The sequence below is a fragment of the Petaurus breviceps genome, unplaced genomic scaffold (assembly GCF_028583685.1).
Source record: "Petaurus breviceps papuanus isolate PSGF00001 unplaced genomic scaffold, PetGlider_PUasm1.0 91133, whole genome shotgun sequence".
NCBI classification, from domain to species: domain Eukaryota; kingdom Metazoa; phylum Chordata; class Mammalia; order Diprotodontia; family Petauridae; genus Petaurus; species Petaurus breviceps.
In genome coordinates this window covers 12348662-12373420 of record NW_027187419.1, presented here as the reverse complement: position 1 = coordinate 12373420, position 24759 = coordinate 12348662, and the positions used below count along the sequence as shown (strand labels likewise).

Below are 24759 nucleotides of genomic sequence, written 5' to 3'. Positions count from 1 at the left end.
CTCATTGTAGCCTGGAAATGACTTGTGGGCACCAGTGGACCACAGGCTCTGCCAGGTTCTATGAAGGCAGAAAGGCATCTAGTACTAACCCTGTTACTGTTACCAGTATATAGCTTGCTTTTATATATTTGCATGCTGTCTATGCCATTAGATTGTAAGCTCCTTGAGGTAAGGAAGGTCTTTTGCCTCTTTTTGTATCCCTGGCACTTAGCACAGTGTTTGGCACGCAGTAGGAGTTTAAGAAATGATTGCTGATTGATTGGTTTGAGGCCCAGCTTAGCTAGGCATGGAGAGTCTCATTACTAGTGAGCAAGTAACCAAAGACAGATGTTTTCAATCACAGCTACTCAATGAAGACTTCTGCTAAGGTGCAGAGGGATTTCAGGCTGACTCATTGAAGGGAATACTCCCAAAATGCTGAGATGACAAACGTTTGAGGCATTGTAGACAAAATATAACATATTTATTATAGAAACTTTTTTGTAAAGGCCTATGGTGTTTTATACAATCAGCTTTTACTCTCACAGTGGGTTTAGTTGAGCTGAAAAATTTTTAATTGATAAATTTTCAACATTTTGAATATGTAAACTGGTGCCAAGTCCCATGCTGTTTAAGAGTTTGTGGGCCTTAATTACTCAGCACTCTCTACAGAACTCCAGTACTTGGATACTAAAGGAAATAGGAAACAAAGTAATTGAGTCAGAAGAGTTCTCAAAACAGAATTCAGTCATAAGGTAAAAAGATGTAGAGCTGGAAGGGACCTTAGAGATTACATCTAATCCAACTCTCCCCCATTTTACAGATGAAGAAAGTGAGGCCCAGAAGAGTTCAATGACTTGCTCAAGTCCTGGCTCTCTTCCTGCTGTAGAACACTGCCTCCTGATCTTCTTGAATTCACATCATCATCTTAGCAGTTTCAGTCACACCAAACCACCAACATTGACTGTGAGTCTATATACTTCATGACCTGACTTTTTAGTTTTAAAATTCCTGCTAGGGGTCACTAGGTAGCTCAGTGAATACATCACTGGCCCTGGAGACAGGAGGACCTGAGTTCAAATCCAGCCCCAGATACCTAACATGTACTATCTGTGTGACCTTGGGCAAGTCACTTAACCCCAATAGCCCTGCCTTCCCCCTTCCCAAAAGCAAAACAACAACAACAAAGAGTTCCTGTTACTTTTTATGTAACAGAGCTAGAGTGTCATGGTTTAACTTATTTTTATAGAGTTCAAATTCAAAAGCATATGTAGAATGAATACTATGGTTTCTTACTAATGTTACTCTCTTTGAAATTCTAGTGATGTTAACTATAACTAGAATTTCTATACTGCCTTTATGCTCATGAATTTATGCCCTCATTCAACAGTCATAAGACCTTGAGTCAGAATACCCGAGTCCAATCTTGGCTTTGCTGTTTACTAGTTATGTGACCTTGGAGAGATTGCTTCACCTCTTTTGACCTCACTTTCCTTATCTATAAAATAAGGGCTTTGGAGCAGATGATCTCTAGGGCTCCTTCCAGTCCTAAATCTACGATTGTATTTACTGAGTGCTAACTATATATTAGACACTACATGCTTCTTATTGTGGAGGGGTAAAAAAAAAAGAGACTTGGCCCCTTTCTAAAGAAAATTTACAATATAATAGGAGATAAATGGACATACAGATAATTATAACCTAAAGCAGAATCTGCAAAGTGCTATAGTGGTGATGTAGGCAAAATACTATAGGAATTTAAGGAAGAAAGAGATCACTTCTAACTGAAAGTAATAAGGAAAAGAATAGAGGAAGCAGCATTGGAATAGAATATTGAAAAACTCCACAATTAATCAATATACATTTATTTTGTTGCTTGTTGACAGCCAATTCTTTATGACCCCATTTGGGATTTTCTTGGCAAAGATATTGGATTGGTTTGTGGTCTCCTTCTCCAGATGAGAAAACTGAGGTCAACAGGATTAAGTAATTTCCTCAGGGTCACACAGCTAATAAGTATCTAAGGCTAGATTTGAACGTGGGTCATCCTGACTCCAGGCCAACCATTCTATCCACTGTGCCACCTAGCTGCCCCAAACATTTATTAAGCAAGTGCTAAAGATACAAATAAGAAAAAGGAAGGATAATCCCTCCCCTCAAGGAGTTTACAATCTAATGCAGAAGATAACACACAAAAGGAAACTGAGAAGGGTGCAAGTGTACTGGGCAGGGGTAAAAGGTTAGGGAATAAAATTTTAGGTTAGGGAATAAAATGGTAGAAGAATAAAGGGGATGAAGAATTGTAGGGGGCTATCAAGGTCACTAATGAAATAGAAAATGAAACTAGAAAATAATCCTTTAAATACTTTAGCCTACCCTTTGCTCAGGAGCTATTATTACCATCTGGATCCACCAGTGTTTAAGGATCCAAAAATAGTTAGAAGGCAGGCCTTCAACAGACATACCCAGAGGCTCTGGTGAAGCCATTGGCTTGTCCTGGGCAATATAAGCTCCTTCTCCTATTAGTCCTGGACTTGACTGGAATGAAGGTGCTCCAATGGTTACAGTTACAGGAAGGCCTCCAGGAACCCTTTGCTCACCCAGGCACAAGTGGCTATGACTTGTCCTGAAACATCAAAGTTCAGGCACCATATTGCTCGATATAACACAAGCCTACAGTGAAAGGGCTGTGATAGGCTGTAATGTTATTGCTGTTCACTTATGTGATTTGGATAAAAGGTAGGGGTGTAAGAAGAGAATGCTGGAAACAAGCCTCAGGGAATTGTTGTTTTTATGTTGTTATATTAGATCACACAATAGCATCAAGAGTGGGTCACATGAAGATCATTCCGGAATGTTCCATAATGTAGATGGTATAATAAATGATTATTTTTCTCTTACATTAACAGCTAATTTTTAATTAAGATTTTTCCTTTCTATTTCCTTATTCAGAAACCAACCCCTATAAGTTAGTCAGCCAGTCTCTGAAGGACATTGCTAATAGATTAGATTGCCCAAATCCTCAGGGTACATGCTTTTCCATCTTGGGTGGGACCCCACCCAACTAGAAGACCCTACAAACAGAATCCAGTCTAGGCAAGATCTTGCACTTAGGAAATAAACCCCTGTTCTTGGGACCTTCCATTAGAATTTAGGGCAACCCAGCTTATGAAGGGGAAAACTAGCTAGAGCAATCTGGGCAGAGAAAGACTTTTTTTGGTCCAGATTGCTGAAGGCAGTTGATTGGTCAAGTTCTCAGCAGGAGGAGCTGAAGACTGTTTGCCTACCTCCTCATGAATATGCTCACCCTCTCATTGTTAACCAGAGCTGATTTCCATCCTCAGGTACACTTCCTTTTCCAAAGGCTTTTTAAGCATTCAGTGTTCTCCAGGGGGCATCTTTGGTTTATGAGATAAAGACTATCATTTTATTAAATATTTGCTAGCTATAATTAATAAATTGATCTTAATTACCCAGAAATTATGTCTCTCAGACTTTTCACTTGTGGAAAATTATTAAATTAAATTAAAGGTGGAAACAAGTGGAATAAAAATGAGCCCTTCCTGTGAGAAGGTTGAGACAGTTTCCTTCAGCCCTGCCATGATGAATGGAAGAAAAAAAGCATGTAATACTTTTCACCTTCAGGGCACTCAAGTTACTCTGCTGTCCTGAAAGTAACCAGTGAATAGGTGAGACCTAACATACAAACCCTGAACCAATGAAGATCAGAAGAGCTCAGTCCTGACTTTATTCTATTGTCCTACCAATGATCATGTCTTACCATACCCCAATCCTGCAGCCCTCGTGGGCAGCACAAAGTACCACCTAATATCTGTTTTATCCTGAACATGGGCTTCCACACATGGGAAGAGTGAATAGATGCAGCAGCAACCCATTAAGAAGGTCAGGTGAAGAGAGCTCCAGCCCCTTTCAAAGCTAAGCTAGCTACAGCTTAAAAACAAACAAATGTCCCCAACTACAGGGACCCTCCTTTGAGCTTTGACTACATAGCTCTCCTTTGATTTACCTAGTTTCCAGTTTTACTTAATTATCAACCAATCAGTTACTTACTTGGCCTTTAGCTCTGACTCTCTGCCTTCAGATCCCCTTGCTGCCAGATTACTTCACTCTGATATGAGGGTGTCCCCTTTGCCTCTGGCTCTTTCAGACTCTGTTTTGACTGACCCATTGCCAGCCTCTTCACTACGGGAGAGAACTGGCTCCTGCCCTTCCCCCATGTAAGAAGGGTTCCTCACCCAAAGTACCACACCCCTGAGGAGTGTTAGATGCCCAATACCGCATGCTCTGCCCTCACCACACCCTTTGCACTATTCCTGAACTGGGTCAGGCTAGGCAGGACTATAAATGTGAAGAGCACCACCAGCACAGGCCTGCCTGAGATAACCAGGAATAAGACCTATTCAGACTCACCAAAGCTGGGACCTCAACACCTCCTTGTCACCACCCAGACCCTCCCATGCTGCTTATGGCTGAGTTGCACTGTTCATTTACTAGGTTCCAATTTCCTGAGGGGTACCTTTATTTTTTTTTTGTTAGAACCAAAGATAAGGGCACTCTAGGGGTCCACTGAAACCAGCCCCCAGCAAAAATTCAACTACTACTTACTTTTCCCCCTGGACTTCTTAGGACAGAGAACTATAACTGTGTACCAGATACCGTGTTTCCCCGATAATAAGACCTATCTCGAAAATAAGCCCTCCCCTTACTGTGTAAGATTCCTCTAAAATAAGCCCTCCCCCAAAAATAAGCCCTATTGAAATTGCTACTGTAGTGAAGGTGATCCCCTGCGCTACATGCTACATTACGGTACCCTCTGTATGCACCGTCCCCCCACCCCCCCCCCGTGAAACGCATGCCACACTCCGAGCTGCATCCAATCAGAGCTGCAGCAGTGAGCGCGTCATCCTGTTCTTCCCCAGTGATTTGCTTATTGAATAAAGGTACATTTTTTTGTTCACATTTACCTGTTTATTAAAATTGCTGTCAATGTTCATTAAAATAAGCCCTCCCCTGAAAATAAGCCCTCTGGTGTTTTTCTGTCCAAAAAAAATAATAAGACAGTGTCTTATTATCGGGGAAACACGGTAGAATGGGGCAGCATGATAGAGTAGATAAAGAGCTGCCCTTAGAGTGAAGAAAATCTAGGGGCAACTAGGTGGTGAAGTGGATAGAGCACAGGTCCTGGAGTCAGAAGGGACTGAGTGCAAATCTAGTCTCAGACACTTGACCCTTGCTAACTGTGTGACCTTGGGTAAAGCACTTAACCCCCATTGCCTTGAGAAAAAAAAGGAAAACCTAGACTCAAGGCCCATTTTTAACCCATTCTAAGTATGTCACCCTGGATAAGTCACTTATCCTCTTACAGTCTCAAGCTGATCTATAATATATGCTTGAGAGCAGGTTCCACTTTCAATTGGCACAGAAAATTTCTATAACCAATGAATCCACAGCTATAGTCCCTCAACCTCTAATGATTATAGTTCCCTCAGGATAATTATCACCTATAACCTATTGATTCTTCATTAGCTAGACCAGTGATATCAAACTCAAATAGAAATGGGGGCCACTAAATAATAAATAAGCATCCCTGAGGACTGTGTATTGACTTAGAAAACGATGTATTAATATTGTGCATGTTTTTGTGTTTTTATTTATTTTGCTAAATATTTCCCAATTACATTTTAATCTGGCTTAGACTAGAATTGGGAGTGTCATGGGATGCATCTTTGGTCATGTAGTTGATACTTTTGAACTAGATCAGGGTGAGGAACCTGTGGCTTCAAGGTCACGTATGACCCTCTAGCTCTAAAAGGTCAGTCCTTTGACGGACTCAAAATTTCACAGAACAAATCCCCTTGATAAAAGGATTTGTTCTATAAAATTTGGACTCAGTCAAAAGGCCTCACCCAAGGATCTAGAAGGCCACATGTGACCTCAAGGTCCCAGGTTCCCCACCCCTGAGCTAGATCACTCCCTGGGGGAGAGGATGGTGTTCTGTGATTTATACTAAGTTGACCCTCCAAGGAGTATGAACCTGGCTCATATAGGGAGGAAGGATGAATGGAAGGCCATATTCTGAACCAGGTATAGCTATTATGAATGATGTTATCTGGACCTTCTAATGTCCTCAATGTGGTATTGCAGTGATTTATAAATAGCATCTTTGTTCATCTACTTGATAATGTTTAAAAGAACTTTTGGGCCAGACTTGTGATTTTACTGTTATGCAGAACTCTCAGAGAAAAAAAATTCCTGTTTCCAAAGCAGATCTGCACCTGCTCTGTGACTTATACTATTAGAGAGTTGTCTGGCTCAGAGGTGCCAAATACACAGCTGGCAGGTTTTATCCTATGGGCCACATGCCAGAGTGCAGTCTGAACCAGATAAAAATGTAATTGGGAAATATTTAACAAAATAAATAAAAATACAATAGAACACAGATAATGTTAATATAGATTTTTCTTCATCAGGATGTGGCCACAGGGATCCTTATATATAGTTGAGTGACTCCATTTCTATTTAAGTTGGACACCACTACTCTGGAGCAATGAGAGGTTTAATGATTTATCTAGGACCACACAACAAGTATGGGACCTGAACCCAGGTTATCTTGCTTCTGAGACTGGCTCTTTATCCATTATACCATGCTATTACTTACTTAATGATATTCTCTGTATATTCTCAAGAACTGGCCCAACAGGCCAGGGTGGTAGTGCATGCCTTTAATCCCTACTTCCAGGGAGGCAGAAGCTGGTGGTTTTCTTGAGCTCAGGAATTCTGAGCTGCAAAAAAAACAATAATGTCAATTTGGTAACTCAACTAAGTCCAGCACCAGTATGGTGAGCCCCAGGGAGCTACCAGGCTGCCTAAAGAGGGGGAAATTGGCCCAGGTTTGAAACAGAGGAGGTCAAAACTCTCTTTCCAATGAATCTGACCTATGAATCATCCCTACACTTTCAGCCTGAGCAAGACAGAAAAACCCAGTTTCAAAAAAACCCCCAAAACCCAAACTGGCTTAAATACAACATTAACCTCAGTTGCAAAGGCAGGACAGTTGAGCTAGAAGGTATTGGCAGCTAGCTGCTAATAGCCCTAATGAGGGTATCAGTCTCTTTTATGCTGAGAGGCCTGCAGGCAACATTTAAAAAGCAGACAGAAGTTCAGTCCTCTGGGTTGGTATTCTGAACTAGCCTCTTAATTGTGTCTGTAGAGCTGAGTATACAGAAAGGAATGAATGCAAGAGAACTAGGCCAAACCTCTGTTTCTCCACTTGTACTCTCTTAAGTTATGTGTATCCCTGGGAAAGTCTTGTGCCTTAAGCTAGTGGGTTTAGGCATAAAGTGCACTGAAGAGCTGGATCATGATAAATCTAGGGTCACAAGGTTAGCAAAAGCAGTGACCTTGACAACAGCTTTCTAGCCCTTTCCTAGTGAGCAAGGGATCTTGAAAACTACAGTCCTAAAACAATCAGCAAGCATGTGGTAGGCATTGTACTAGGTGTTTGGGATACAAAAACAAAAGTACCTGCTCCAGCTGGGAAAGAAAACATGTACATAGATAAGTACAGACAAGATAGATTCATGACAATTTTGTAGAGAAAGCATTAGGGAGCTGAGGGGATCAGGAAAGGCTTCATGTAGAAGAAGGCATCTAGGCTAAGCTTGAAGGGAACCAGGAATGCAAGAGGCAGAGGCAGTGGGGCATAGTCTAGGCATGAGGGACAGCCAAGGCAGAGGCATAAGAAGGGAAATGGGGTGCCCCATGTGAGGAATGGGAAGAAGGTCAGTTTGGCTGGACCATAGCGTATGTGAGGAGGGATAAGAAATTAGGCTGGAAAGGTAGGATGGTAGCTAAGTCGTAAGAGTTTTAATTGCCAAGCAGAGGAATTTATATTTGATCCTTGACTTATAGGAAGCACTGCAGTTTACTGAGTGACATGGCCAAAGGTACACTTTAGAAACATCACTTAGGAAGCTGTGCAGAGGATGAATTGGAGTTGGGATAAACTAGACAAGAAAGCTAATTAGGAGGCAGTTTCAATTGTTCACAGTGAGAGTTAATGAGGGCCTGATCTAGGCTAGTGGCCATGTGAGGGGAGAGAGACATAGTATTTGATTCTATAATCAAATACTATGATTATAGAAACAAAGAAATGGCAACCGATTACATATGTGAAGTGAGTGAGAATGAAGAGTTGAGGACGAGACTGAAGTTGCAGATTTCGGTGACTAGAAGAATGACGGTACACTGAAGAGTAATGAGGAAATCTGGAGCAGGAGTGGGTTTCGGTGGGGAAAGATACTGTTCCATTTTGGACTTAAAGTATAAATTTGATTGTGAGGGGGTTGAGTTTTGAGGTCATGCACTCTTCTACCCCTGAAAAATTAACAGAAGTAGTGTGCTACAATAGGAAAAGCACTGGACGTGGAACCAGAGGACCTAGGTTCAAATCTCAGTTTTGTCACTTACTACCTTGGGAAAGTGTAGCGGCAAGCACCCCAGCGTCTCCAGGGTGTCTGCCAATACAGGTTCTTGGATCTGCTTTGATAAAGGAAAGCAACTCAAAATGGGTTAACAAGCTTACTTTAATCAGTCAGACATATATCATTTACCTTGTTCAGGGGAAAAGGTCAGCACCCCGAACTTCAAAGTATACAGGCAGAATTATCAAGACAGAAACAGATCAAGTAGACAGATTTCCAAACTGTCCAACCATTACATCCATACCCAGTCAACATCTGGGTTTTTCAAAGCCGGGGGGGCCCTGGACAACGGCTTCCCAGAATACAGATCAAATCACAGAACACTTCTCAAAGTGAGCCCCCCAAAACAAAGCTACACATCAGGGCTTATATAGCCTTCTCCTGGCTCAGAGAATGTAACAACCTTTTGGACCCACTGGCCAATCAAAAAGTATCTACTGAAAAACAAGCCTCCCACCCCAGGCTTCAGGTGCACTTTAGCCTAGGGGCAGGGAAGATCTTCCAAATTTGCATTCCCATTACAGAAAGTAATTTCATTTTCTTGGGTCTAAGTTTCCTTATAAAATGAGGGAGTCAGACTCAATGACTTTCAAGGTTTTTCCTAGCTCTAAATCTATGATCCAATGAATTCAACCCCTCTTGGGATAAAGTAATTTTCATGCTAATTGTCCTTCACAGTATTGGTTCCAAGGGGCCTGGCACTAAGGCACCATTTGCACAGACCATGAAAACCCTCTATATAGCCCACCACTTAATTGGCACCACATGTACTGACCACCCTTCTTTTCTTCTTTCATTATTATTATTGTGTACATTCTTAGGCCACAGAACTAATGACCCCATAATAATGGGGTATAATTAAGTCAACAGTCTCTGGAAGGCTGTACGTTTACTCAACCTTTCTCAAAGTATTCCTGGCCCCATAGAAAACACTGACCACACCCTAGAAATGTTGCTGTGACTTTGTGCCAACTAGACTTCGTGACTCTCATTCACAGGAGTAATCCTGCCCAGACTCTAAAAGTTAATGCCATTCATAGTCTCTCCAAGTTGGAAAAGACCTCTGAGGTTATAAGGACAAACCTACCAAAATCATGAATCTTTCTATAACATACCCAATAAATTTGTTCAATCAGCATCTTCCTGAATACCTTAAGTGAGACAGAAAAAATACTTCATGAGGCAGACTATTCCATTTTTGGACAGCTCTAATTGTTAGGAGCATTTTCATTATATGGAGACAATATCTGCCTCCCTACCAAGGCAACTTATTCAGATCATAATGGGAGCTCATAAGCCCCATATCTAGCTGTTCCAATAAATACTAACACTGCCCAGGAATACACCGTCAGAGCAAGTTGCTTTCTTCACTAAGCCCTGATAACAGTTTCTAGCTCCTACCACTTCCCAGATCTCTGACTTCTCAGCTTTGGATGCGGCTTTTGTTTTCTCTTTTGTATATTATATATCGTACCATAATTAATTCTCTCTGCTTTCTGGCTCATACAACACCCTTCAGTTCTTGACTGAATTGTGACTTTCTGCTTGTACTGGGCCTTGCTAGTCTGGACTGGAGAGCTAGAAGGAATCACTGAATCCTTAGAAGTCCTAAACTTACCTTGGTCAACTTCTTTGACCCAGTTAGCAAACTTAACACAGCCTAGCCAGCTGTTACCACCACAGAGAGGCATCCTGAGTAGTCCCATCTATAAAGCTACCCTACCCTACCTGCTGCAGGCTCAATCCCTGCAAAAGAAAAGCTCCAGAACAAAGCGCTGTTCTTGTGATAAGTGGCATGAAAAGAGTGCCAATGAAGCAGTCTAAGAGTGCAGAGGAAGAGAACATTTCTAGCTCAGGCTATTAAGGAATGCTTCATGGAGGAGGTAATTGAGCAGAACTAGGAAGAATAGATAGAATTTTGATGTTCACAGATTGGAGTGGAGAGGTATTCAGATAGGAAGGAAACAAAAATTTGTTAAATGTGCTAGGCATTGTGCTAAGCCCTTTACAAATATTATCTCATGAGATCCTCAAAACAACCCTGAGAAGTAGGTACTATTATTAGTTCCATTTTTTACAGTTGAGGAAACTGAGGCAAACAGAGGTTAAATGACTTGTGCAGGGTCACAAAGCCAGTAAATATCTAGGCAGGATTTAAACTCATATCTTCTTGACTCTAGGCTTAGCGCTCTATCCACTGCACCCCCTGGCTTCCTTCCGTTGGACAGCTGAGCAAAGTCAGAGAGACAGGAAAGGCTGAAATGCCTCCAGGGAATGGCAACTAGTCCACTTTGGTTAGGAGAATATCAGGAGTTATGGATAAAAGGTAGACAGTTGAGCTGTGGTGGAGGAACAGTGCCCTAGAAATAACAGTGGGGACCAAACAGTAGTAGGTTGGTTTCCATCCATTAGCCTGGAGAGTAGTGGGAGACATTCTCTTTGACTTACTACTCCATGGAGCCTTTTATTATAAATAAGTGAATGAATGAAAAAGAATTTAAGCGTTTAATATTAGCCAGGCACTGTGCTAAGTGCTGACACCCTATAATAACAGCTCACGTTTGTATGGTCATTTGAAGTTTACTTTCCTCCTAGTGATTCAGTAGTCAGTCAACAAGCACTTATTATTTACTATATGCCACGCACTGTGCTGAGTACTGAAGCTACAAAGAAAACTTGGTCCCTACCCCCAAGGAACTCATTCTAATGGGGGAGACAACATGCAAAAAATTAGCCAAGATATATAAAGAGTAAATGGGAAAAAAATCTCCCAGGGAAGGCATAAGCAGAGTGTGTGTGTGTGTGTATGTGTATGTGTGTGTGTGTGGTATGTGGCAGTAGGGAGACCAGGAAAAATCTTCTGCCTAAGGTGGGATTTAAGCTGAGTTTTGAATGCAGCCTAGGAAGCTAGGAGGCAGAGATAAGGAGGGAGAACATTCTAGGCATGGGGAATAGCCAGTGAAAGGCATGGAGAATCATGTGTGAGGAGCAGCAAGGCAGGAGAGCTGGATCACAGAATACATGGTGGGGAGTAATGTATCCAGAAACTAGAAAGGTAGGAAGGATCCAGGTTGTAAAAGCCAAACAGAGAGTTTTATATTTCATCTTGTAGGAAGTAGGGAACCATTAGAGTTTATTGAGTAGTGGGTGGGAGGGTGGGGGAACTGGGGTGGTGGTGACATGGTCAGATCTGATGTTTAGGGAGATCACTTTGGCAGCTTAGGAGAGGATGGTTTGGAGACAAGAGGGAAGGAGGGAGGCCAGCTATAAAACTATTGTAATGGTTAAGGCTGAAATGATGAGGGTCTATACCAGGACAGCAGCTGTGTGAGTGGATAGAAAGGGCCCTATATGGGAGATGTTGTGAAGTTGAAAATGGTAAGACTTGATAACAGAAGAGGAAATGTTTAGATCTGGGATTCATCTGTGTAGAGATAATCATTAAACTCCCAAGAGCTGATAAGATCACCAGTGGAGAAATTATAGAGGGAGAAGAGCATAGGGCCTACAAGAGAGCCTTGGAATATCCACCATTAGTGGGGTTACCTGGATTAAGATCCAGCAAGGGAGACTGAGAAGGAACCAGAAGGAGACAGGGAGAAGAGCCAGGAGAAAGCAGTGTCATGGAAACCTAGAGGAAGAAGACACTCCACAGAGCCAAGAGAGGTCAAGAAGGATGAGGACCGAGAGAAGGACACAAGATTACGAGGCCATTACTAACTCTGGAGAGAGCAGTTTCAGTTGAAGAATGAAGTCAGAAGCCAGATTGAGGAAGTGGAGGCAGCAGTAGTAGATGGCTTTCTCAAGGATTTTAACAGAGAGGGAAGGAGAGCTATGTCAGATCAACTGAGAGCTTTTTAAGAATAGAAGAGGGAAGACATGGTCATGTTTGTAGGCAGCAGGGAAGGAACCAGTCCATAGGGAGAGATTAAAGATTAATGAGGGTGAGGATTATAGAAGGGGAAATTTACTTGAGAAGATGGGAAGGTATTGGATCACGGGTGTATTGGATCAAGGTCTTGAAAAGGAGAAGAGCCACTTTACTGTGAGATGGGGTGAAACCATATTGAGGCATAGTGGGGGAAGAAGACTGAGTGATATAAGGAGAAGGAAGGATGAAGGAGCTTTTGCTAAATGGCCTCTTTTTTTTCAGTGAAGTATTAGATGAGGTCTTCACCTGAGCGGGGTAGGATGAGGGAGCATTATTGGGGGGAGGGGGATTGAGGAAGGATGAAAAGGTTTTGTCTAACTTCTGTTGTGAGTGGGATAAAGAATCAATTAGGGAGATGTAAAAGGTTTGCCTTGCTGTGGTGAGTACCCAGTTGATATTATTTAGCATATATTCAGAGGAAAGTAGTGAAAATATTATTATCCCTATTTTATAGATGAAAAAAACGGAATCAGTGAGCTTTAATGACTTGCCCATATGATCCCTGCTATCACAGCAGGTTTCCAAATTCAAATATCCTGACTCCAGGTCCAGCATTTTCACTATGCCACATTCCTTTTATCTTTCTCTTCATCAGACATGGCACAAAAAGCAGCTCCAAGGAAAAATTCTGCTTCTTTGTCAGTGTGCCAGATTATTTTTATTGCCTGTGCACAGGGGCTACCAGTATGTTCCACAGAGAGAAGTAGAGAATAGGGAAGAGTCAGGGCACCCTGAGAGAAGCAGAAAAAATCTTTTCTCTTTCCAGATAAAGACTGGAGGTGTCAATAGTTTCTAGCCTTTCCCCCTTCTTTTTAATGCTGTAACTAATGCTTTCTAAAAAGCTATAGCTTATTTTCCCCATAATCTAAGAAGAATAGCATAAAAAAGGCTAAGGAAACCATATGGCCCTTCTGGAATGTCAGTCTCCTCCCTTGTCAAGTAGGGTTGTTGTAAAATGTACTTTCAAACCTTAAAACAATATCATCATCATCAACATCAAACAGAGGAAGGTAGCACAGGGCAATAAATCAAGCAAGAGGCACGTGGTTCAAATTCTTTCTTGGTATTTCACTATGTGTATGACCATATGCAAGTCCCTTATCAATAGTGTGATGTGGGAGAAACAGTTCTAGATTTAGAGTAAGAGGCCTTGGGTATGATTGCCAGTTCTGCCACTTACACTGCATATGAGTTTGGGCAAAGTTCCTTCTCTTTGGAACTCAAGTTTCCTCATCTATAAAATGAGAGAGTCAGGCTAAATGCCCTCTAAAATTCTTTCCAGCTCTAAGTCTATGATTTTGCAATCCCTGGGCCTTGACTTCCTCAGCTGTAAAATGAAGGGGTTGGACCAGGGGTGGGGAATCTGCAGCCTTGTGGCCTTCTAAATCCTTAAGTGCGACCTTTTGAGTGAATCCAAATTTTATATAATTGTTCTGTAAAATTTGGATTCAGTCAAAAGGCTTCACTTTAGAAGGCCACATGAGGCCTTAAGGCTGAAGGTTCCCCACCCTTGGGTTGGGTTATATAACCTCTGGTTTCCCTTCCCATTCTAAACCAATGATCCTATTAAAACAGCTTTTGTGTAGGCTGTACTAAATTCAACATCCATCTAATTTATTTGGGCTGAGAGCAAGCTAAGTGAAATGTAAACAGAATGTATTTTCTTTTCTCTAGAATCAAGAACTAATATATGGGTATAGTTTAGTGGATTAAGTATAGGATTAAAAATAACGATGAGATAATTTCTGGAGGAGCATGTGAAACAAAGAAGAGAAACTCTGACCCTTGTGCAAACAAGCATGTTCCCTAACCACCCTCAGTGTTGACCTACAAATATTGGGACATCAAAGTCATAGACAACAGTGCTGGAGACGACCTCTGTAGCCCTGGAAAAGTGATAAGAAGAGCTTGTGGATGTAATGAGTCCCACAGTCTCTAGAAAAGTGATACTTTTAACCAACTCCTCTAGTTAAACAATTGGAGGAAGGAAGGAATGAATAAAAGACATGTTTCTGCTAGTCTAGTTCAGGGTGGGCAGAATGGTTTCTTTGGTTTTGGAGAATTGGTGCTTTTTTTCTTACAAGATAATTTTACAAAAAAGCCTCTGCTGTACTTTGTTCATTTATTTTTCAGGAGCCTGGCAAGTAATAATGTGGCATATTTTCCTCTGCTTTAGCAAGTATAAACCTGACTGCTGCCTTGTTCAGGGTGACTGTTTTCCTGAGTGTTTTGTCAATTCTTCCCAATGTGCTGGGAGGCAGGGAAGACCTCCTCTACTGGATTTTACAGGTTGTAGGTTGAAATTAATGATCAGAATGACTAATAAAAGGCAGGCTTAGTTCAAGTTTTGACTGACCCACAGGGCCAATGATGCATGGTTCACATTATCTAATATGGTATGAAAGAATTGGAGAAAGGGAGGACTTTGAAGATTTATATCCATTTAAGCCACATTCATATATTTAAAAAACATAAGGTGAGTATGTGGGAGTGGTCACAGATTGCTCATCTGTATCTTAGCACGTGAGTTTTAAGGGACTGGAAGCATGGCTTCCTTAATTGTTAGTCCAGTGCATTATTAAAATCAACAAATATCTATTAATGATGAGATAATTCAACAAGAATTCATCAACTACCTACTATGTGCAAACTATTGGGCTAAGAGCTAGGTGAAGCAAACATTCTTACTCATCTTTTGAAAATGAAACACATTTAAAAGAAAATATTTTTTAATGATTAAAATTTAAAGTTTAAAACAATATATTAAATTACTCCAGTTGACCAGGTTTTCTCTAGCTAACAATTAATGATATTTTTTTCTTTTTATGCTTGCATAGCTACCTACGCTGATGCAATAATCACAACTGGTTGAAAAATGCAGACTGATTTTCATTGAGTGAAGTTACATACACAGAGCTAGTTGTTACTAGAAAGTTACAAGACTTGTACACCCTATCCATAACACATGGATTGCAAATGAGAAGAGATAATCAAAGAGATTCTTAAACTTTTCTGCTTCCCATTTTCTGAAACAACCTGAAAGCACTTGTATAGATCAATGTGATGAGCTACAGGTTTTGTTCAAACTTGACCCCAGTTTTCCTACTCTTGGATTACTCTGTTTTCTGTAACAATGACTAATAAAAATCATCTAAGATCCAGGCACACGCAAAAAGCATAAGCTGTATCACATATAAAAACATCCTTTTTCTCTCTAAAAAAATCATTTCTTTCAAGCACTTCTAATCCAGTTTCAAGTGCCTGAACGTGAAAATAATTATAAACCCTTCCAACATTTTGGTTAGAAAAAATTTCTCTTACCTACCAAAAAAGATTCCAGCCCAGGTTGTCAATCAGTTAGCTTGGTGAGGATATCCCAAAACAAAAGCAAAACAAAAAAAAAAACACCCTACTTTTTTTTTTCCTTCCAAATCTGAAAAATCTCTTCGGAGAACAAAAGAGCCCTCAGGTGGCAGCTGGGAGCTGCCAGACTTCTAGCCGCAGAACTGAGGAAAAAGAAAGTTTTGCCGTCAATTCTTGGGAGCCTCATTACCTGACTTGGGCAGTAAGTGGCTGCCACTGCCTCTCGTCTCCCTAGGCAGCTAGTACTCCCTCTCCAACACCTTTATTGACTGCAGGCAGAGCTTGTTTCACGGAACAAAATCACACGCCAAGCCAACACCTTAAAAGGGTGGGAAGCTTCTTTTTTTTTTTAAACCAGGAAGAGACGTGACTAAAATATTTAGCAGTCAGCTCAATTGAAAGTAACCATAGGCTTGCTTGTAAAAAAAAAAAAAACAAAACAGCCCAATTTGACAGCACAGTGAGTAAAGATGGACTGATTTATATATATTTCTAGTCTAGAAGTGTCAAAGAGCCAGGCTCTGCTGCTCCTAGCATTGGCTCTACATCCTCCCTACCTTTGAATTCTGTTTTGGGGAAGCTTTAGGATGGGGCCTCTCACTATTTCTGCAGACTTAGCAACCTCCTGGCAGCCCTAGAAGGGCCTAGCAAGGTTGAGTCCCATGACTTAGCCAAGCAGTCTGTGGGATTCAGCCTTGCTCTCCACGGTCCATATCACATTTCTTATTTACTTCCATTCAGCCTTTCAAAGGTTTTACCTCTTTAACCTCCAAGCACTCCCTCATTCCATACTAAGAATACCAAGTAGCTCTGTATTTCTAGGGAACCATTTTAATTCTTTGAAATGTGAAGAGACGATATAATAGAGATTTTCCTGATGGTTATTTCCTGATTTCTCAAATATATCAGGGTCCCAAGAGCTAGGATCCAAAGCACTAAGGTGGGAACTTCATTTCAGATAAACCATGCTTTGGAGAGCCTCATTTGGTCTACAAGACCAGGTCAGTTGACTCTGATGCCCCGAGTATAGGTCTGGAACATAATCCATCTCCATCTATTATCTCCTCTTAGATTCCCTAGCTTCCTATGATGAATCAATCAATTTGTCACTATGAGGCTCAAGTCAGGCACCATCTGAATTTTTCTGAAAGCTTTTTTTCAGAAGCTTTTTCTGATACCCTCCATGTTAGTGTTTTCTTCTCTTCAAATTCTCTTGAAATTATTTATCTCTGCATATGTTGTATCCACCCCATCCCTATCCCCCATACAATGTAAGGGCAGGGAACATTTAATTTTTTTGTCTTTGAATCCTGCTTATAGTAGGCCCTTAACAAATTTTTGTTGGGTTGTAGTATTACTGACTTCCAATCTTATTATAGTTAATACATTGAATGAGAAATATGATACCTGCTTCTTAGATAGTATGCTGGCTAATTAAATATACATGTGATCCGTGGTTACCTTACCCTTGTTGTGATGGTGGCTGAGACTTTGTGATGTCCTTTCCTGATTTTCCGAAAGAGAATAGCGAAGCTAGAGATGACCTGAAGCCCATTCGTTGAGGAGTAGATGAGGGATTATTTCGATTTGGAAGATTTGGGGATCTTGACATGGGTAAATGCATAGAATCTAGAAGCAAATATCAACAACATTGGAAGTGGTCAATAATTTGTTAAAATATGGTCATGTATACATAGTGAACTTTAATGGTCCATAGTTTTATAGATATGGACACTCACCCTCTACCAATGCAGATTGTGACCCCTCAAGACTTTAATCAATCCATTAACAACTATTAATGATTTACTATGTGCCAGGCACTGTGTTAAGGGATAAGGGTATAAAGAAATGCAAAACACAGCCCCTGACCTCAGAGAGCTTGCAGTCTAATGGGGAGGACAGCATGTAAATGAATAGGTTACACACAAGACACAGAGTACATGAAATATAACCTTAGAAGGGAAGGCGTTAGCAGCTGAGGACCCAGCAAGGCCTCTCGCAGAAAGTTACATTTGAACCTAGTCTTGTAGAAAGTGAGGGAACCTAAGAAGTGGACACGAGCTACTGTGGCCCCAAAATTTGTTATTCTGAGGACATCCTAGTGCTAAACCCCTATGACTTTAACTAGACTAGTCATATGTGGATAGATGTAGAATCCATTGCAGGTCCTATAGTGTAGACCTTTCTAGTTTGGTCGGACTTGCCGGAACTCATGATCCATTAGTGTAACCATCGAGTGCCCAGTACTATCCCTGATGGCTTTCAAATAGAACTTTGCTATGGGTAAATGCTAAACACTTCAAAGAAAAGAGACTCCTTCCCCCATTTTCTTTCCCATCCCCTCTCTTGCCTAAGCCTCACAGAGTCTAGTAATTGACATGGAGCATATACTCAAGTACAGGCTACAGGAACTGGGGGGCAACCAGGCACTGACCTTTACAGAGCCGAGTAGCCAATGATTCTGTAGGGAGGGAAGATCAATGACAAAACGGAAATGAGCCTCTCGACAAACCCCTATTTATTCATGGTTAATTGGATGGATGGAAACTTTCATACAAAAAGAACCACAGAGTCACAGACCATGTGATTACCTATTCGAAATTTTGGAGAGAATATCTGTGGTTAAGGGATGAGTGGACCTAGATCACCTCAGTGGTCACTTCCAAATACAAAAATTCTACGAATTTCACTCTCTTCATAACAGGCAAGGGCCATTTCTCAATCTTGTCTGCACACACACACACGCACAGGCAGGCAGAGGGTGGAACCCATCCATTTCTCATGTGGTTACTTTGCTATTTACTTTTAGAAAATTTTATTTTAGTGGTTCAGTAGAAGAGCAATAGGTATATAAAATGCAGGTTTTTAAAAATGTGATTTAAAACATAATCAACTTTTCATATAAAAAAGGAAATGCAAACAGCCTCTAAATGATCTGCTTTACTCCATATTTCATTTTCTCTCCTCTTACTTCTCAACTGCAATGTGGCTTCTGTCCTCACCACTGAACTGAAACTGGTTTCTCCAAAGTTGTCCACAATCTCTTAACTGTCAGACTGGCTCATCTCTCCACAACCTTCATCTTTGTTAATCTTTCTTCTGCATTTGACGCTATTGGCTACTCTCTTGTCTTAGATATTCTCACTTTCTTGGGTTTTTGTGACTCTGCTATCTCCTGATTCTCTTTCTACTTGTCTAATTAGCTCATGCCTTTTGGGTGTGTACCCTAGGCTCTGTCTTCAGGTCCTGGACTCCTCTCTCCTCATCTAATCTCTTTTGGTAATCTCATCATTTTTCATAGAATCAGCTAGGTAATGAAGTGGATAGAGTGCTGGACCTGGAGTCAGGAAGACTCATCTTCCTGAGTTTAAATCCTGCCTCAGACATTTACTGGCTTTGTAACCCTGGGCAAGTCATATAACCTCTGTTTGCCTCAGTTTCATTAACTGTATAATGGAGACAATAATATCACCTATCTCCTAGGGTTGTTATGAGGATCAAATGAAAAAAATTTTTTTGAATATTTTGTATTTTATTTGTTCCCAATTACATGTGAAAACAATTTTTAACCTTCATTTTTTTATGATTTGGAGTTCAAAATTCTCTCTTGCATTTTTTTTTCTCACCACTCATTGGGAAGGCAAGTAATTTGATAAAGGTTATACATGTGCAGTCATGCAAAACATATGAAATAGTATTTGTAAAGCACTTAGCATAGTACCTCACACACACAGTTGGTGCTTAATAGATGCTTCCTTCCTTCCTTTATGGTTTTAATGATCACTTCCATGAAGATGATGCTTTGATCTATATATTCAATCCTAGTCTCTCTGCTAACAATGTGTCACCAACTACCTCCTGGACATTAAAAATTAGATATCCTATACAAATCTCTCAACATGTCCAAAATAGAAGTAAATGACATTTGTGGAATAGGTTAATATATGGAAATATTTATATGAAATCACTTTAACTGGAAAAAAGATCACCATGGTGTGGGTTTAATTCTAAAACAACAGCATATATACTATATACTTTGAGACATTTACACACATAGGAACTGAAAATGTTGCAAAAATGAAGAATAATGACTTTTTGCAACATTGCTAAATGTCAAATTATTCCTAAGAAATTGATATGAATAATTGACTGGAATATGGAATTAGTACTGGACCCCAATCAAGAGTACAAAGTTACTGAAGTACCATAAAGACTTGGTGGTGAACAAGGTTCACCTGAAGGTGGTGGATTCCAGTGACACTTACTGAGAGGCTCCATCAAACCCAACTTCAAATTTACTAATCCCTTTTTAGATTATGAGGTTTTATAAAGCTTTTGTGAAAAAGGAACTGTGAAAAAGGATGATCTAGGTCCAAGTCCTGTCTATTACATGTTAGGTATATGATCACAGGCAAATTGCTTACCCTCTCTGAGACTGTTTCATTTATAAAATGAGAGGATTAGACTATTTGATTTCTATGTTTCCTTCCAACTCTAGATCTATGGTCCTATATGATTCTTGTTACCAATCTACATGGGTGGAGGGAATTTCCATACTAGTGGAGAAAGTTTCCACTTTGGAAATTCCATGTAACCAATGAAATCATAGGTCTGGACCACCCTCCTCAGATTCCTTTTACCTTCTTCCAAAAAACCCAATAAAGCAAAACAAAACAGAGATATGAAATAAGACAACACATATATTCCCATCATCTCACCATTTTTTGTCTTCCTTAGCCTGTATGTGAGTGGTTGTTTTAGCATCTGGCTGACATTGGTGTCATTGCGAAACTTTTTTCTTTGGATTTCTTCAAACCATTCACCAGTCACTCCTTGGAGCCATCTAATATCTCTCTTTGTCTTCTGGAGTTTGCTGAAGTGAAATAGAAGTATACACACTTTGTTTAAGCAGCTTACACCCCGGTGCTATCTGCCTCTAGAAAATCATGTCCTGTGCAGTAAGCACATGCCCCTGTGCTGGGGGTAAAGTTTAATGAATATATCCGTGATGTCAGTATTGTCTGTTACAACATCAGCCCCATACAGATTATACTGTTTACCACTCACTGTGCCTAGATTTCCATAGTGCTTCAGCGATTATCCTAATACATACAGCTGAAAGCCTGTTGGCTTTCCCAGCAGTCAAAATGAATGTCAAGGAAATGAGGACAGTCTTGATTGAGCAATGGGCTAACACCCGACCTAGTAGTGATTTTAAAGGGCAGACTCCCAGAAACTGGAAAATTCTAGTTCCAACTTGTCCCAGAAAAAGCAAACACAATGGTAGCCATGAAAATAGTAGAGGTTATGCAAATACTCAGGGTGAGTTTTATGCCCAGGTGAAGCTAATAAGATTTGGAATAGAATGGATGTTAGACATGATCTAGTCCAACCTCATCCCCTTACAGATGAAGAAACTGAGGCCATAAGAGGTTAAGTGATTTACCCAAGGTGACACAGATTATTGCTATTTCTATTGTTTTTGTTCAGTCGTTTTCAGTTGTGTCTGACTCTTCATGACCCCATTTGAGGTTTTCTTGGCAAAGATACTTGAGTGGTTTGTCATTTCCTTCTGCAGCTCATTTTACAGATGAGGAAACTGAGGCCAGCAGGGTTAAGTGACTTGCTCAGGATCACACAGCCAGTAAGTGTCTGAGGTCAGATTTGAACTCAGGAAAATGAGTCTTCCTGACTCCAGGCCTGGCACTCTGTCTACTGTGCTATCTAGCTGCCCATTACTATTACTATTATTATTAGCATAGCTAGGATTTGAGCCCAAGCACATACCAGGTATATCAAACCACCACCACTGTTGTGATCACTGTCTTCCCTCAGACTCTAATGAAAAGAGCTCAGGACCCTGAGCCCCAAATCCTCAGAAATCTCCATATTTCCAGCTTAGGGCCCTCAGCTGTCATCCTGGGAAGCAACCTCCGTGGATATACAGCCTGGCAACTGCTCCTGCATGTGCTATCAGCCACATCTACTGAAGACCCAAAAAAGAAAGTTCTTGCCATCCAAATCCTTAACAAAGGACTTGTCAGTGCCAAGTGGTCTAACATAAGAAAATGATATGATTTTATCAGTAGAAAAGTCTTTAACAAAGAGGAATTCCCATCTGCTTTACCTCTTTCACCCTAAGGGCCAAAGGACCTTTCCATGGTCTGTTTGGACTTACAACTGAAACCTTCCACATTCGTTATCTCTTCTGTTAGACTAGAAGCTCTCTGAGAGCAGGGGCTGCCTTACTTTTCTTTAGGTATCCCCTGTGCGAAGGGCTTTGCACATAGGAAGTGCCCAATAAATTCTTCATTCCTTCCTTCAAATCTTCTGATTTCAAATCCTGTGTTTTTCCACAATGACACTGGATCAGCAGTGTGATTTGAGGCAGCATGGTACATTACAAAGAGGCCTGCAAGTGGATGAGGTTTCTGACGATGAACCTTGCTTCTCACTGCTCATCAGAAGCCCCCTGCTCTGGGACCCCTATAATTAACAGGTGGCATAACCTTCTTCCAAAACTTCCAAGTAAGGATGGTACAGAGGTCAACTACCTCTTCTTTTCATTTCCCATTCAGTGCTCTTCTTTGGACTTCTCTGTTAAGCCCTTATGCTGGCTACTTTTCTTTCCCCTTTTCAGTTTCCCTTTGTGTGTTGTCTTCCCCCATTATATTGTAAGCTCCTTGAGGACAGAACTGTCTTTCTTTTTCATATTTGTATCCCCACCACTAGCACAGTGCCCAGAACATCATAAATGCTTAATAAATGTTTATTGATTGACTGGTATTATTTACTGAGAAGTTAGTGACTTTTCCAGAGTCACATAGCAAGTTTTTGTCTGAGGTTGAACATCTAAATATCAGCTATTTTTTATGATTATTCCAGCTCTAAATCTTCAGTCCTGGTCCTAGATCTCTTAGAAAGGTCCCTTGGTCAAAACTCTCTCTCACTCAGGTGCTGCAGTGTCTAAAATTCCATCACTGAAGATTTACTTCTTAGGTTTAAATATTGTCTTTTCCAATGACCAAGTCCTCTTTGAAAGCAGCTCATTGTCTGACATTTTGAGAAGGTTCAAACATATAGTTAAATACCTAACTTAGTATGACATATGTAGTTTAACAGAGTGATTTCCTTCCGGACAAGAGGGATCTGGGGTAGCCTGAGCATATGATGCACAGGATAAATCCTTGAATGATCACAGGACAAGGGGGCAGAACGGAGTGTTGGAAGAGCTTGAAAAATAAACTATCTGTCTACTGTGAATCCAGTGCCTCAAGTGCTCATTATAAAACAAACACGCTGGATTTATGTCATGTGGTTGTTTGGGGGAAGCCTGTCTGATGATTAAGCAGCCACTTAGTCTTACTTTTAAGTGTTTTATGCTCCTATAAGGTGGGGTGAGGATGGGAATGCTATCAGAGGTGAGCGGCATGGGCTTAGGATGGCTATGTAAGGTTTCCGCTTCTAACCATGCTGCTGAACCAATCAAGCCACAGCATAAAGTCACTGGGCAAAGAACCAGAGGTCATCTAGTCCAAACTTGCTAATCCTGTATGGTGGTTGAAAAAATAAAGTAGGTTGCAAATAGTCTATTTTGCCTGTGAAATATGCTTGATCCTGCCCACATTTACCAGTGCCTCTATGCAGCTAACACCTATTTCACTCCTTGACTACTTCTCATTACACAAGCAACTATTAAATGCTTACTATATGCAAAACACTGTGATGAGCAATTGAAGGTACAAAGAAAAAACAAAAATCATCCCTGCCCTCGAGGAATTTTCATTCTAATGGAGAGACAAAATGTGTGTATTTATGTACCTATTAGTGTGTACATATGTATATACAGATGCATCCACATTTATATTTTATACTAGAGGTATATGTGTGTGTACACATATGTGTGTATGTTGAGAGAGAAACAAAGACAGAGAGAGAGTAGATCCAAGATAATTTTAGAGAAAGGCCTCCAATAGCAGTGTGGAAGGTAGAAGCTAATCTTAGAGAAAGACTTCTTTGGGAAAGGTGGAAAGGAAGCCATGGGATCCTAAGAGGCAGAGGTGAGGTAGGAAAGCATGTCTTTTGGGACAACTAGCTAGTAGGCTAATATGTCTGGGCCATAGTATGCATGGAGGGGAGGAATAGTTAGTAAGTCATGTATAATTGGAATGGGTCAGGTTGTAAATGCCAGAGCTTTAAATATCAAACTGAGAAATTTATAGATTTCAAACTAAAAGACTACAAGCATCTTCCTTTAGCCAAAAGAGATAATTCTCAAGTTAAAAATTTAACAATATGTAGCCAATAATAGATGAAGTTTTCATAGCACTTTAAAATATGCAAATTATTTTACATACTTTGTCTCTCTTGAGCCTCAGAACAATCCTGTGATATTATGTATTAGCCCCATTTTACAGATGAAAAAATAGTTTCAGAAGGGTTAAGTGATTTGCCCATTGTCACACTGACTCCAAACATATAAATTACACACCACCCCCTCCATCCACTCCCTTTATTCTCTTGCTGCTCCTTCCTTGCTCATTCTGGAGGACAGTAATGCTGCCAACTGTCTCACACAAGGTCTCTTTCCTATCATCTTTCTTCTCATCTCTGCTGTCAGGGGAATTATGGATGGCACTCCATACAAACCCCTTTTCCTTTTTTAAAAAACAAAACAACTGTTACCTTTCTTCCACTCCCAGACACATCTCATTTAACCCTTTCTTTATTTCTTCCAACTCTTGTTCCACTCTCTTTGGGGAAATCTCTCCCTCTTCCCTCTCTCTGTGTTCCAAATAATAATAATAACAATAACAATAATAACCTTAATCATGGTTAAGTCGAAGAATGAATTTATTTCTTAAAGTAAGAAAAACACTTGTTAGAGATAGACCATTCTCAAGGATCAGGAGAATTCTCAAATAAAATTAGATAGTAATCAGCCTCTAAAGCCCTTGAAGGTGCTTAGAACTTCCTTTCAGA

The 24759-nt window shown here is 40.5% G+C and overlaps 1 protein-coding gene across 8 annotated transcripts in view; it reads right to left on the bottom strand.

Annotated features, from left to right (window-relative positions):
* The window catches only part of EXPH5 (exophilin 5), a 105956-nt gene that overhangs the window by 32937 nt on the left and 48260 nt on the right, over positions 1-24759 (bottom strand). The window contains exons 2-3 of one of the 8 annotated variants that reach the window (XM_069080821.1): positions 20496-20650; positions 17244-17406 (exon numbers count right to left, since the gene is read on the bottom strand). In XM_069080821.1, coding sequence (XP_068936922.1) covers positions 17244-17406; positions 20496-20650 — 318 coding nt within the window. The other 7 variants (XM_069080823.1, XM_069080829.1, XM_069080828.1 and 4 more) reach the window with 7 other exon arrangements.